At 38.7% G+C, this 13,923-nt stretch overlaps 1 protein-coding gene across 1 annotated transcript; it reads right to left on the bottom strand.

The window, feature by feature from the left end:
* Positions 1-10,902: 10,902 nt before the first annotated feature.
* Positions 10,903-13,690, bottom strand: LOC112941207 (uncharacterized). The gene is made up of 2 exons (XM_069298096.1): positions 12,460-13,690; positions 10,903-11,858 (listed from the first exon to the last, which is right to left on the bottom strand). The coding sequence occupies exon 2, from the start codon at positions 11,853-11,855 to the stop codon at positions 11,196-11,198; it is 660 nt and encodes a 219-aa protein (XP_069154197.1). The 5' UTR covers positions 11,856-11,858; positions 12,460-13,690; the 3' UTR covers positions 10,903-11,195.
* Positions 13,691-13,923: the final 233 nt, after the last annotated feature.

The raw sequence follows: 13,923 nt of genomic DNA, 5'->3' as shown, positions 1-13,923 counted from the left end.
AGGCAAAATAGGTGAATTTGTAAAGCCAATTTGTACTTCCAAGATATGCATGTTCATATCAACACAAAGATTGTCAATTTCCTTTTCCCGTTCTTCTTTTTCCGGAGGTAAAAGTTACTCTTCTTCAAACATGAATACAATAAGAAGTGATTTTGTAACAAGAACCTACATGTTTGTGGACTGCACTTCTTCCATGTTTCACCTCTAAAAGGATCCATTATCCTTCTTTTGCTTCCAATATAAAAATCATCTCCAATACGCAGATTTGTAGGATAATCAAAATTTTAAAGAATATTCTTCACATCAATTGCATAGTCCTCTCAAATTGATTGTCATCACTTAGAAGAATCGAGGCCTTCTTGTGCTTTTCACCCTAAACAACAAGGGGAGGACTCCCCAATTGGAGATCCACAATGACAGGACATTTCGTCTGAGTCTCATTGTCCACCCAAGTTACACACCCACCTTTACTAGTTGTAAATTCTCCTTTGTTAGACTCAGGACTATTACATTATGGACACAAGCTTCTAAAAGTAGGGGAATCCTTTGAGTCCTTAAGTATGAACGTGAGTCAAATTGCACAATCATTACATACTAAAAAATCAATCAGAAAATAATTTAGTTTCTTTTAGAGGACAACTATTCTTAGTAAGGGCTAAAAGTCTTTCGAGAAAGAGGAAGTAGTACTAAAAGAACAGTGTGAAACACTACTATGATCAAAATGACATAATTCAAAACTTAATTACAAAGGATAATAGCATGTGTAATATTGATTTTATTGATAAATTTTAATTTTGGTACTTGTGAATTATGTAACTAAGGCAAATAAATCGAAACAATAATGTAACTTTTAGTTATTTATATACACATTAAAGTTTATTCAAGTAACCAACTAACATTTTAATTAATAATTTTATTTTATAATATAAAATATATTATTGTGTCATTACATTGGTAATCAAAATTGACACATTAATTATGATGTAGGGTGTGTTTCTAAGGAAGGAAAACGTGCTCCATGTAATTTTTTTTGAGAATATAAATGAGTTTCTTATTTAATTTCTCGTGTTAATAAAAATACATGATTTTGTTCATTAATATACACAATTGTGTTATTTTTCATTTGGATTAGGTCATGAGGGGTAGAAAAATGGGTGACATAAATTATTTAGTCACTTAACATTTTAAAATTTAAAAAATAATTTTCTTATATTTATTTTAATTTAGTAAACTAGATTAGCTAATGAATATGGTAAGTATGAACCATTGGTTAGACAACAGGATATATACACACCATTTTTTGTGATCCACACCATTTTTTGTGATCCGCTATACATCACATAGTTTAGGGCGAGTATAGGCTTAGAACTAGAAAAAATAAATGTATATACATAAACAACGTACCTCAATTAGTAGGATTGGTTATTGCCTTCTTGATCCAAATCTCTTTTAAAGTTAAACACTAATAGGCCAACTCCAAGTCTTCCTATCTCTATTACAACAATATATGTTTTTACACCATTTGACACAAGTTGAAGGCTTAGTGTATTAATTAAGGCGGTGCAATTTTTTTTGAGGTGGTGAGTTCTTCCCCGACTTGTAACTTAACAATATATTTTTGCTACAAACATTTTTTTTCATTTTTAAATGACACACACTTTCCTTATAATTAGACATCTTTACAAGTAATAACGTAATTACCTTTTGTTTTTATTTGAAAAGGTTTATTTTGTTGCAATTTCATATGTTCACTTCTTTATATTTTTCGTTTCTTAATGAATTTTTTTCTCCGTCACTATTATTTCGTATGTCAAGAAGGGTGAATATTCGAATATTTGAAAATAAGCAAAGGAACTTTGCAGCTAATGCGAAACAATTTTGTTCAGGTGATACATGGTTGAGGTATTAGTACTTACCAAGAGTAGTATTTTAGCATGATAGTTTTCCTGTACGTTTATAAGGAGAAAATCTTCTTCATTCTAAAGTAATCGAAATCATGGTTTTTCCCTTGTTCATATGGTATCAACTCTGAGTTTTTTCCATCTTTCTTCTTTTCCCTCTCCTCCTACTTGCACGTTTTTCTTTCCAGTCCATTCGAATGGTTTACATAATCAACGCATGATAATGAAACTTGATTCAAAGAACTATTTTTGTTTTGGGCCTCATATTTTCGATATTTTTCTTGAGGGAAAACATCTTTTGGTTCATGTTACCTTTCCAAAACCAGAAACAACAACCGACAATTGAGTAATCATGGGTTGAATATGGTTTGAGAAAAAATGGTTTGGATTACTATCCATCCGAATAGAATATGCAAAAATGGATATGGTCAAATATGGTCTAGGCAAAATTGTTCTAACCCATTTAAACAAAATTATTTTTCAAAAACATAAATGTACCCCTCCCTCATATCCCCCGCCCCCCACATTTCAACAACCTATCCCTTAAAAAAGTTTATTTTTCAAAAACAAAAAAAATCTATTTTTTCAAAAAGATATTTTTTTTTGCCCTCTCCCCCGGGCACCCCCTGCCCCCCCCCCACCTTCTACCAACCTACCACTAATTTTTTTTTTCAAAAACAAAAAAATCGGTTTTTGCAAAAATAAAACAAAATTGCCCCCTCCCTTTGCGCCCACCCCTACCTTCCACCAACCTATCCCTAAATTTTTTTAATTTTCAAAAACTAAAACTAAAAATTTGTTTTGCAAAAATAAAAAAAATTTACCCATCCCCTGGCCATTCCCCCGCCCCCACCCCACCTTCCCACCAACCTACCCCTAATTTTTTTTATTTTTCAAAAACAAAAACAAAATGTTTTTGCAAGAAAAAATAGTTTTTACCCCCTCCCCCTACCTTCCACCAACCCACCCCTAATTTTTTCTTATTTTTTTTTTAAAAAAGAAAAACTATTTTTTCAAAAAAAAAAAATTACCCCCACCCCCACCCCCTCTCCATCCTTCCACCAACCTACTCCTAATTTTTTTGGTTATTCATTCAAATACAAAAAAAAAATATCTGTTTTTCAATTAAGTTTGAAAGTAAAAGTGAAAATAAGTTATCTAATACGGATCAAATAGATACCCATATTTAACTAATACTGACCATATTTATAGACTCTTAAAATAGTTTGAAACCCATATATAACCAATTAAAATATGAGTGGTCCAAACAATTAAATATGGACAAAATGAACTCATTTTATTAATATGGACTGAAATTGTCACCCCTAATCTGACGCAAAGGTACTTACCTAAATCATGAAGTCTGCCGACAACACCATTGCTCTGAATCTCACTCCTATGTCACGACCGGAATCTAGACCCCAGACGAGACCGGCGTCGTTGACCTCTCAGAGGTCGCAAAAAAGCCTACTTACGTCATTCTTACTTTACATAGATTAATTTTAGCAGAAAATTTGAAACTTTTGATTCTTTAATCATACTTGCAGAACATTCTTAACATTTCGTAATCGTTCATCATCGACCATCTAACATTTAAGAGATAAGCAACTGAAAGAAATAATTCATTAAGTATTAATTGTATATAGGCCAAAATAGCACCAATACAAAGTCTGAACCAAAACAGGAAAGAAACGCTAGTGGAACATGCTCCACTAGCTCAACTCTAAAACTACGCTAGAATGTAAAACAGTAGCATCCTCGAAAGCATGAGGACCTACCAAACTCCGGATGAATACTGACGTCCGGATAGCTGCAACAACGAACCTGTAGCTCTAGCGTCCACCTGTGCCTGCACCTAAAAGTAGATGTTCGTATGGAATTAGTACACACTTGTACTAAGTATGGGTATATGCAAGTACACACCAGGGACATGCATGAGAAAGAATAGCTCTTTCCTAACAACATGATTTTTGGAAGTCAAGTCAGTGGACTTGCCAAATTGAGATTGGGAAAGTTATGCCATGAGAGTGACATGCATCATTATAATTATCGTATGGCACACAAAACATAACATATTCATATAGCACATAACATATAACACATACTTTCTTTCATATTATTCATTCGTATACCATGAGACCTTATTATCATAGACTTAACTTTAAGACTTTCCAAAATGAGGGCTCAACATATGGGACCTCAACTAGGGAGCCTTCTTTAGCAAACACAGAGTCTGCTTCATTCATTCATTCGTATTTCATTTCAATTCATTCATCAGCCAGTGCGAACACCAGCTATACCTAGGATGTAGTTTAAGATTTTCATCGGGTTTGCTGTGCAATGATCAGGAATGACCTAATGTCATTACCTGAATCTAGCTCACCTCTTGATTATCCTATCCTAACACCTTCGATATCATTCATTTCTTTATATGATTCATTTGAGGCTGGCCTCATTCATTCATTGGGAACTTTAACTTTAACCGACATAGATCATGTGAGCATCATGAAATCCAGTGTCTTCACCACACCGAAAAGAGGTGGAATCACCGGCCAAAGCGATTCAATAACATGCTAGCGTATATGGGAATTTAACCCCGCCAGATCCCTATAGTGGCAATATAGGTTCAAAGACTAGGAGATGTATGGAGACCCATACCCGGCAAGCCGGACAGTCTCATCTCATGAGAATTACGTGAACCTCCGCCCTTCCCGAAAGAAGGCATCACCACTCATATCTAGCCTATCGGTGCTCGGTATAAAGTTCCATTACATTCAACTCATACATCATAGAAGTTTGCTTCTAGTATGAGGACATCATAGCTCAATAGATGACTTCTCATCTCATCATTAGTATTAAGTGTTTTAAACTCAATATTTTTATTAGAGTATTCATAGAGGCTGGTCTCTTCATTATCTCACATTCACATTGGTAAGTACGTATTAGTAACATTTACTTGGGCTCATTTGAGATTTCTCTCATCATATACATTAGCCTCACATCATGGTTGTCACCACATTCTTCATTTCATTACGTATATCTTAGGTCCACTTATTTTTGAACGTATGTTAGACTTATGTGTCTATACATACAAGCCATGGGACTTCATTTATAGTTCGTTAAGTGATTCTTATTTTTCTAAGATTATGTATTACAAGACTTATGTATCTTGTATATATGCCAAGATCTTTGATTTTTGATCTAAGTAGATGACATTACTCTTGAATATTTCACTCACGTATGACTTATGTATCAATACGGAGGTTTGGACACGAGAACCCAAATCTTGAATTATTTGGATATCATTTATATTTTTCATTGACTTTAGTTCTAATATTCGTAAATTTAGAACTCTAAATTAAATCTCAACATTTTCGTTACATAATTATATTTCTATTTTAATTAGAATTCTAAATTAAATTTCAATCATTTACATGAAAGAATAAATTTCTAATTTAATTAGAATTCTAATTTAAATCTCAATATTTACATAAAAGAATTAATATTCTATTTTTAATTAAAATTCTAAATTAAATCTCAATGTTTACATGACAGAATTAATTTTCCAACTTTAATTAGAATTTTAATTTATTATTATTATTATTATTTTTAATTAAATTCGCTTGAATAGGGAGGTTGTGGGTTCGAACCCCCACAACCCCTTATTTTTCCTCTCTTTTTCGCTGAAAAGGAGGCTGTGAGGTGGTGGGTTCGAACCCCCACAACCCCTCATATTTTATTATTTTTTTTATACACTGCTACAGTCTTTGAGGTCGTGGGTTCGATTCCCATGCCTCACGTTTTATTTCTTCCCATTTTTCCCTCTCTCGCGCGCACTTGGAGGTCGTGGGTTCGAATCCCACGCCTCCCATTTAATTTACTAAATTAATTCCCTTCCCCAGGTCGCGTGTTCGATTCCCTTCAGTCCCATTTCTTTTCCCTTTTTCCCGAACTGGGGGTCGGGGGTTCGATTCCCGCCCCCAGCATCTCTTTTTTTTCTTTTCTTCCTCTTCCAGTACCCGATTTCGAATCCCCCCAGCCCCCCGTTTTTTTTCTTTTTTATGCGAGTTACTGCAGCCTCACGGGTGAGGTCCCAGGTTCGAATCCTGGCGGCCTCATTCCTTTAAAATTTAATAAATTTCCAGATTTCCTTCATTAAACTTTAGTCTAAATTAAAGTTGCATTGTTTCTGGAATTTTTGGTCATTTTTCAATTCGTTTTTATCAATATTTTCACTTGAATTCCTAAGAAAATTCGTAGACTATTATAACACATTTTAAGTGCATCTTTTATGGGTTTGTTTGGCTAAAAGATTGTTAATCAATTACTATATACTTCATCATAATGAACATCATCTTGTACATCCATTATACACATCAAATACACAATAAATACAATCATATTACATTAAACTTTTGGAGCATTGCATAGAGAACCTCATTCACCGTAACATACTTAATTTCAAGAAAACATGATTGCCATTCATATGATTCCAAGTACACAAACATAATCATATTCATCGCGAAAACATAATATACCTCTAAATCTACCAGCAATCATACCCAACCTAAAATTCATTGGGACCTAGTGACAAGGACATACAAAAGGGAACAACCCTAGTTTTCGGAATGAATATCTTGAACCTTAAGGGGTCTCTTGGGAAAGGGACCAAGAGAGAAGAAACCCATACCTTAATCGATGTTCAAACTTTAATGTTGCTGTCTGGAAAACTCCTCCAAACCACTCCCAATTCACTTCAAAGTATACCTCTCTCGACGAACCTCTCTTAGCCTTGATGTTTTGATTACTTTTTCTTTTGCTTAAAATTTTTTGTGAGTTCTTCAAGCATGAAAACTGTTGATATTTTGGCAGAAATAATGTGAGGAAGATGGAGAACGTGAGAGAGGGAGTTAAGAAGCGTGAGAGAGAGAGGACTATTTGGATTAGGAGACTAATTCAAGAATTAGTCAAATAACATTTAAAATAAATAAATACAAATCTGTTTTTGATTTATTTATTCATTTAAAACGTGAAAGGACAATTACGCCCTTAAATACTTATTTATTCTTATTTATATAATTTTATTTTTTTGAATCGTTACATTATCCCTCCCTTAGGAACATTCGTCCCCGAATGACACTACCATTACACATCATAATGCCAATCAGATCAAAACGTAATTGCTATGTACAATCAGCCAATAGCAACAAATACGAAGAGATAAGGAACTATAGTCTTACGAGTAGGAAGCCTAACCTCAAGAGTTGAAAAGATGTGGATATCGGGATCTCATGTCGGCCTCAGCCTCCCACGTAGCACCCTCAACAAGATGGTTTCTCCACAATACCTTCACTGTGGGAATCTCCTTGTTCCTCAGCCGCTTGACCTGTCTGTCTAAGATCTCAACAGGTATTTCCTCATAGGACAAGTCTTCACCAACCCCCAAACCTTCTACAGGTAGGATTGATGCTGGATCACCTAGGCACTTCTTCAACATAGAGACATGAAAGACTGGATGAACAGAAGCTAGCTCCGCAGGCAATGCTAACTTTTAGGCCACCTCACCCACGCGCTGTAGGATCTCATATGGCCCCACATACCTCGGACTAAGCTTCCCTTTTCTACCAAATCGCATCACCCCTTTCATAGGCGATATCTTCAAGTAAACTTGGTCACCAACGTTAAATTCTAAGGGTCGCTTTCGGTTGTCTCCGTATGACTTTTGTCGGCTGTAAGCAGTAGCCAACCTGTCCCTAATCATTCTAACTTTCTCCAAGGCCTCATGAATGATCTCTGGACCCAAAATAGATGACTCTCCAACCTCGAACCACCCAACCGGAGATCTACACCTCCTACCATACAATGCCTCAAACGGTGCCATCCCAATGCTGGAGTGATAGCTATTATTATACGAGAACTCTATCAAAGGTAGATGGTCATCCTAATTACCTCTAAAGTCAATCACACACGCTCTTAACATGTCCTCCAATGTCTGAATAGTGCGCTCTGCCTGCCCATCTGTCTGAGGATGAAAGGCAGTGCTAAGTTTCATCTGCGTGCCTAAGCTTTTCTGGAAAGATCTCCAAAAATGCGAAGTAAACTGAGCTCCTCTATCTGAAATAATAGACAAAGGGATCCCATGCCATCTCACAATCTCATCAATGTAAAGTCTCGCGTAATCCTCGGCCCTGTAAGTAGACTTCACAGGGATAAAGTGGGCAGACTTAGTCAATCTGTCCACAACAACCCATATAGAGTCATGCTGCCTCCTAGTCCTCGGAAGACCAACTACGAAGTCCATATAAATGGCCTCCCATTTCCAAGTCGGAACCTCAATAATCTGAGTCAGACCACCAGGCTTAAGATGCTCTGCCTTAACCTGCTGACAATTAGGACACTTAGCCACATATTCTGCAATATCCTTCTTCATGCCATTCCACCAATAAATCTGCTTAAGATCATGATACATTTTTGTAGAACCTGGATGTATGGAATATCTGGAACCATGGGCCTCTGTAACAATCTTGGTCCGTAAATTATCTACATCTGGTACGCACAACCGGTTCTGGTATCTAAGTATGCCATCATCTCCCAAAGCAAAAGACTCATTCATTTTTAACAACACTGAGTCCTTCATCTCCATCAACACAGGATCAAGATGCTGACCCTTTTTGACTTCCACTATCAGGGATGATTCAGAACTAGGGTGAACTGAAACACCTCCACTAGTAGAGTCAACCAACCGCACACCCAGCCTGGCCAGTCTGTGTACCTCTTTCACTAGCTCCTTCTTCTCATCCTCAACGTGGGCTGTACTCCCCATGCTCATCCTGCTCAAAGAATCAGCCACAACATTAGCCTTACCTGGATGATAGTGCACATTCATGTCATAATCCTTCAGCAGCTCCAACCATCTGCGTTGCCGTAGATTCAGCTCCCTCTGCGTGAACACGTACTGGAGACTCTTATGATCCGTGAACACATCCACATGTACTCCATACAGATAATGCCTCCACAACTTCAACGCAAACACCACAGCTGCTAACTCCAAGTCATGAGTGGGATAATTCTTTTCATGAACCTTGAGCTGTCTGGAAGCATAAGCTATCACCTTACCAGCCTGCATAAGAACACATCCCAAACCAACCCTAGATGCATCACAATAGACAGTGTAATTCTCGCCACTCTTAGGCAGAGTAAGCACCGGGGCTGAAGTGAGTCTGTCCTTGAGCTCCTAGAAACTCTTCTCACAAGTATCCGTCCATTCAAACTTGGATTTCTTCTTTGTCAAGGTTGTAAGTGGGGCAGCAATGGAAGAAAATCCCTCCACGAACCTGCGGTAGTAACCAGCCAATCCCAGAAAGCTACGGATATCAATGGGTGTAAGAGGCTTTGACCACTTCTTAACTGCTTCAGTCTTTCTGGGGTCCACTTCTACACCTTGATCGGACACAACATGACCCAGGAAGGTCACTGATCTCAGCCAGAACTCACACTTGCTGAATTTGGCATACAACTGATGTTGTCTAAGTACCTGCAAGGTTAGTCTCAAATGCTGTTCATGCTCTTCCTTGGTCTTAGAGTAGATGAGAATGTCATCAATGAATACTATGACGAAAGAGTCAAGGTATTCACGGAAGACTCTGTTCATGAGGTCCATAAATGTAGCAGGTGCATTCGTGAGACCGAATGACATAACCAAGAACTCATAATGACCATAACGGGTACGAAAAGCTGTTTTTGGGACATCCCCATCCCTAACCCTAAGCTGATGATACCTTGAACGATGATCAATCTTAGAGAAGAAACTAGACCCTTGGAGCTGATCGAACAAATCATCAATTCTGGGAAGTGGATACTGATTCTTTATAGTGACTTTGTTGAGCTGCCGATAATTGATACACATTCTAAGGGTCCCATCCTTTTTCTTTACAAACAACACTGGAGCGCCCCAAGGGGATATGCTCGGCTGAATGAAACCCTTATCAGTGAGATCCTTTAACTGCAGCTTCAACTCCTTGAGTTCTGCTGGAGCCATTCTATAAGGAGGAATTGAGATTGGTTTAGTATCAGGTTCTAAGTCGATACCAAAGTCAATCTCTCGAAGGGGAGGGACTCCAGGCAAATCTTCAGGAAACACATCTAGGAATTCATTTACTACAGGCACCGAGTCTATGGAAGGAACATCATGATCTAAATCATTAACACTCACTAGATGACATAATAACCCTTTGGCTATCATTTTATTGGCCTTAAGATTTGAAATCAAGGGGTTAGGGCGAGTCGGATTTTACCCCTCCCAGACTAACTCTTCTTCATTAGGGAAACGAAACCTCACCACTCTACTACGACAGTCCAAGCAAGCATAATGGCTGTGAAGCCAGTCCATGCCAAGAATAATATCAAAATCATGCATGGGTAACTCAATCAAGTTTGCACACATAGCCCTGCCACTCACAACTATTGGGCAATTCTGGTATACCCTATCAGCTTTCACATTTTCTCCTAAAGGCGTACTAACCACTATAGGATCATGCAGGACTTCAGGTAGTACTTCAAAAGTAAGGGCAAGTAGAGGAGTCACAAAGGAAAGTGTAGACCCTGGATCAAGTAAAGCATAAACAGAAGTTGAGAATACTTGCAGCATACCTGTGACCACATCAGCGGACTTCTCCTGCTCCTCCCTACCTTTCAAGGCATAAAATCTGTTCCTCTTCGGAGGCTCGGCTGCTGCTGCATTATGTGGGGCAGGCCTAGGCTGAGCATTACCCCCAGCCTGACCTCTGTTCTGGGGACAGTCTATGACCATGTGTCCACTCTTACCACAACCGAAACAGGCATTAGTGCCCTGTCTACATTCTCCAAGGTGAGTTCGTCCACACTTAGTATAAGTCTTCCTTGGACGCTGCATCTCACCTCCATTGCCCCTCTTGGGTTCGGGTCTGCCTCCTCTAGGCGTTGTATTTCTCTGAGGGTCAGAATTTCCAGCACTCTGTTGCCCATTCTTGAATTTGGGCTGCTCGCGGACGCCAAAATTGTTTCTATGGCCTCCATGGCTGGGACCTGCCTAATCTTGAGGCCTAGGCCTCCTAACATCACGTACACCTCTCCTCTTTCGGCTGTCCTCTACCTGCCGGACATGCATCATTAATCTAGAAAGGTCCATATTATCATGCAGCATCGCAGCCCGACAATCCTCCTCCAGGTCTCCATTGATTCCTGTGAGGAATCTGCTCATCTCCTCCCTGCTGGTAGAAACCAAGGGAGTAGCATACCTGGATAATTTCAACAAAGTTAAGTACTCTCATCATTCTTGTTATCAAATACTAAGGGAAGTACATACCTTGATAACTTCACAAACTTCAGGGAATACTCCCTGACAGTCATGGATCCTTGCTTGAGGTTGATGAACTCCTCAACCTTGGCCTCTTTCATCTCTCTAGGGAAGAACCTTTCCAAAAATGTTGTCTTGAACAGCTCCCAGGTGACTGGCACCCCTTCTAGGACATGGCTATCTCGCCACATTTTGCACCAAGTCTGTGCAACATCTTTGAGCTGGTAGGAAGCCAACTCAGCCTTCTCAATATCAGTGACCCCCATGGCCACCAGTATCTTATGCAACTCGTCTATAAATTCCTGAGGATCTTCTGAAGTCTTAGCCCCTGTGAAAATTGGAGGATTCATCCTCGTGAAGTCTCGCAGTCTGTCAGCTATGCTGCGAACCGGTGGGTTTTCCCTCAGAACATCCTGCCGGTTGACTTGGGCAGTCATAGCTTGGGCCTGCATCGTGATGGCCTGTGACATCTGGGCTAGAGATGCCCTCACCTCCGCATCAGTCAACCCAGCTGGGTTCACTGGCATGGCCACTCCTTCAGCTGGAGCCTGGGGTGGATTCTGATTACCCCTAGCTGCTGCTGCTCCCGTCCTCAGACCCTTAGTTCCCCAAGTATTCATTCTCTGAAAACAACAAGGTTGATGTTAGACACGTTCGTAACACCAAGAATTCAAACATTAGGAAAAGCACAATAAGATCAGAAGAAGGGAAGTCTTTCCTACGCATCATGCAGTCTCTAATCCAGGATAGTGGTGCACTTCACTACCATGACTTAGAAACTACTCAATGTGGTTGATGTAAACTCATTATTCTAGGAATTTAACCTAGCTCTCTGATACCAACTTTGTCACGACCGGAATCTAGACCCCAGACGAGACCGGCGTCGTTGACCTCTCAGAGGTCGCAGACAAGCCTACTTACGTCATTCTTACTTTACATAGATTAATTTTAGCAGAAAATTTGAAACTTTTGATTCTTTAATCATACTTGCAGAACATTCTTAACATTTCGTAATCGTTCATCATCGACCATCTAACATTTAAGAGATAAGCAACTGAAAGAAATAATTCATTAAGTATTAATTGTATATAGGCCAAAATAGCACCAATACAAAGTCTGAACCAAAACAGGAAAGAAACGCTAGTGGAACATGCTCCACTAGCTCAACTCTAAAACTACGCTAGAATGTAAAACAGTAGCATCCTCGAAAGCATGAGGACCTACCAAACTCCGGATGAATACTGACGTCCGGATAGCTGCAACAACGAACCTGTAGCTCTAGCGTCCACCTGTGCCTGCACCTAAAAGTAGATGTTCGTATGAAATTAGTACACACTTGTACTAAGTATGGGTATATGCAAGCACACACCAGGGACATGCATGAGAAAGAATAGCTCTTTCCTAACAACATGATTTTTGGAAGTCAAGTCAGTGGACTTGCCAAATTGAGATTGGGAAAGTTATGCCATGAGAGTGACATGCATCATTATAATTATCGTATGGCACACAAAACATAACATATTCATATAGCACATAACATATAACACATACTTTCTTTCATATTATTCATTCGTATACCATGAGACCTTACTATCATAGACTTAACTTTAAGACTTTCCAAAATGAGGGCTCAACATATGGAACCTCAACTAGGGAGCCTTCTTTAGCAAACACAGAGTCTGCTTCATTCATTCATTCGTATTTCATTTCAATTCATTCATCGGCCAGTGCGAACACCAGCTATACCTAGGATGTAGTTTAAGATTTTCATCGGGTTTGCTGTGCAATGATCAGGAATGACCTAATGTCATTACCTGAATCTAGCTCACCTCTTGATTATCCTATCCTAACACCTTCGGTATCATTCATTTCTTTATATGATTCATTTGAGGCTGGCCTCATTCATTCATTGGGAACTTTAACTTTAACCGACATAGATCATGTGAGCATCATGAAATCCAGTGTCTTCCCCACACCGAAAAGAGGTGGAATCACCGGCCAAAGCGATTCAATAACATGCTAGCGTATATGGGAATTTAACCCCGCCAGATCCCTATAGTGGCAATATAGGTTCAAAGACTAGGAGATGTATGGAGACCCATACCCGGCAAGCCGGACAGTCTCATCTCATGAGAATTACGTGAACCTCCGCCCTTCCCGTAAGAAGGCATCACCACTCATAGCTAGCCTATCGGTGCTCGGTATAAAGTTCCATTACATTCAACTCATACATCATAGAAGTTTGCTTCTAGTATGAGGACATCATAACTCAATAGATGACTTCTCATCTCATCATTAGTATTAAGTGTTTTAAACTCAATATTTTTATTAGAGTATTCATAGAGGCTGGTCTCTTCATTATCTCACATTCACATTGGTAAGTACGTATTAGTAACATTTTATTGGGCTCATTTGAGATTGCTCTCATCATATACATTAGCCTCACATCATGGTTGTCACCACATTCTTCATTTCATTACGTATATCTTAGGTCCACTTATTTTTGAACGTATGTTAGACTTATGTGTCTATACATACAAGCCATGAGACTTCATTTATAGTTCGTTAAGTGATTCTTATTTTTCTAAGATTATATATTACAAGACTTATGTATCTTGTATATATACCAAGATCTTTGATTTTTGATCTAAGTAGATGACATTACTCTTGAATATTTCACTCACGTAT

The sequence above is a fragment of the Solanum lycopersicum genome, chromosome 1 (assembly GCF_036512215.1).
Source record: "Solanum lycopersicum chromosome 1, SLM_r2.1".
NCBI classification, from domain to species: Eukaryota; Viridiplantae; Streptophyta; class Magnoliopsida; order Solanales; family Solanaceae; genus Solanum; species Solanum lycopersicum.
Note: the sequence above shows the minus strand (reverse complement) of the source record. Positions and strands in the feature narration are given on the sequence as shown.

What these genes read in the sequence shown, in the direction of transcription:
- LOC112941207 (XM_069298096.1), bottom strand. Translation starts at nt 11,855, where the DNA reads ATGAATACTTGGGGAACTAAGGGTCTGAGGACGGGAGCAGCAGCAGCT.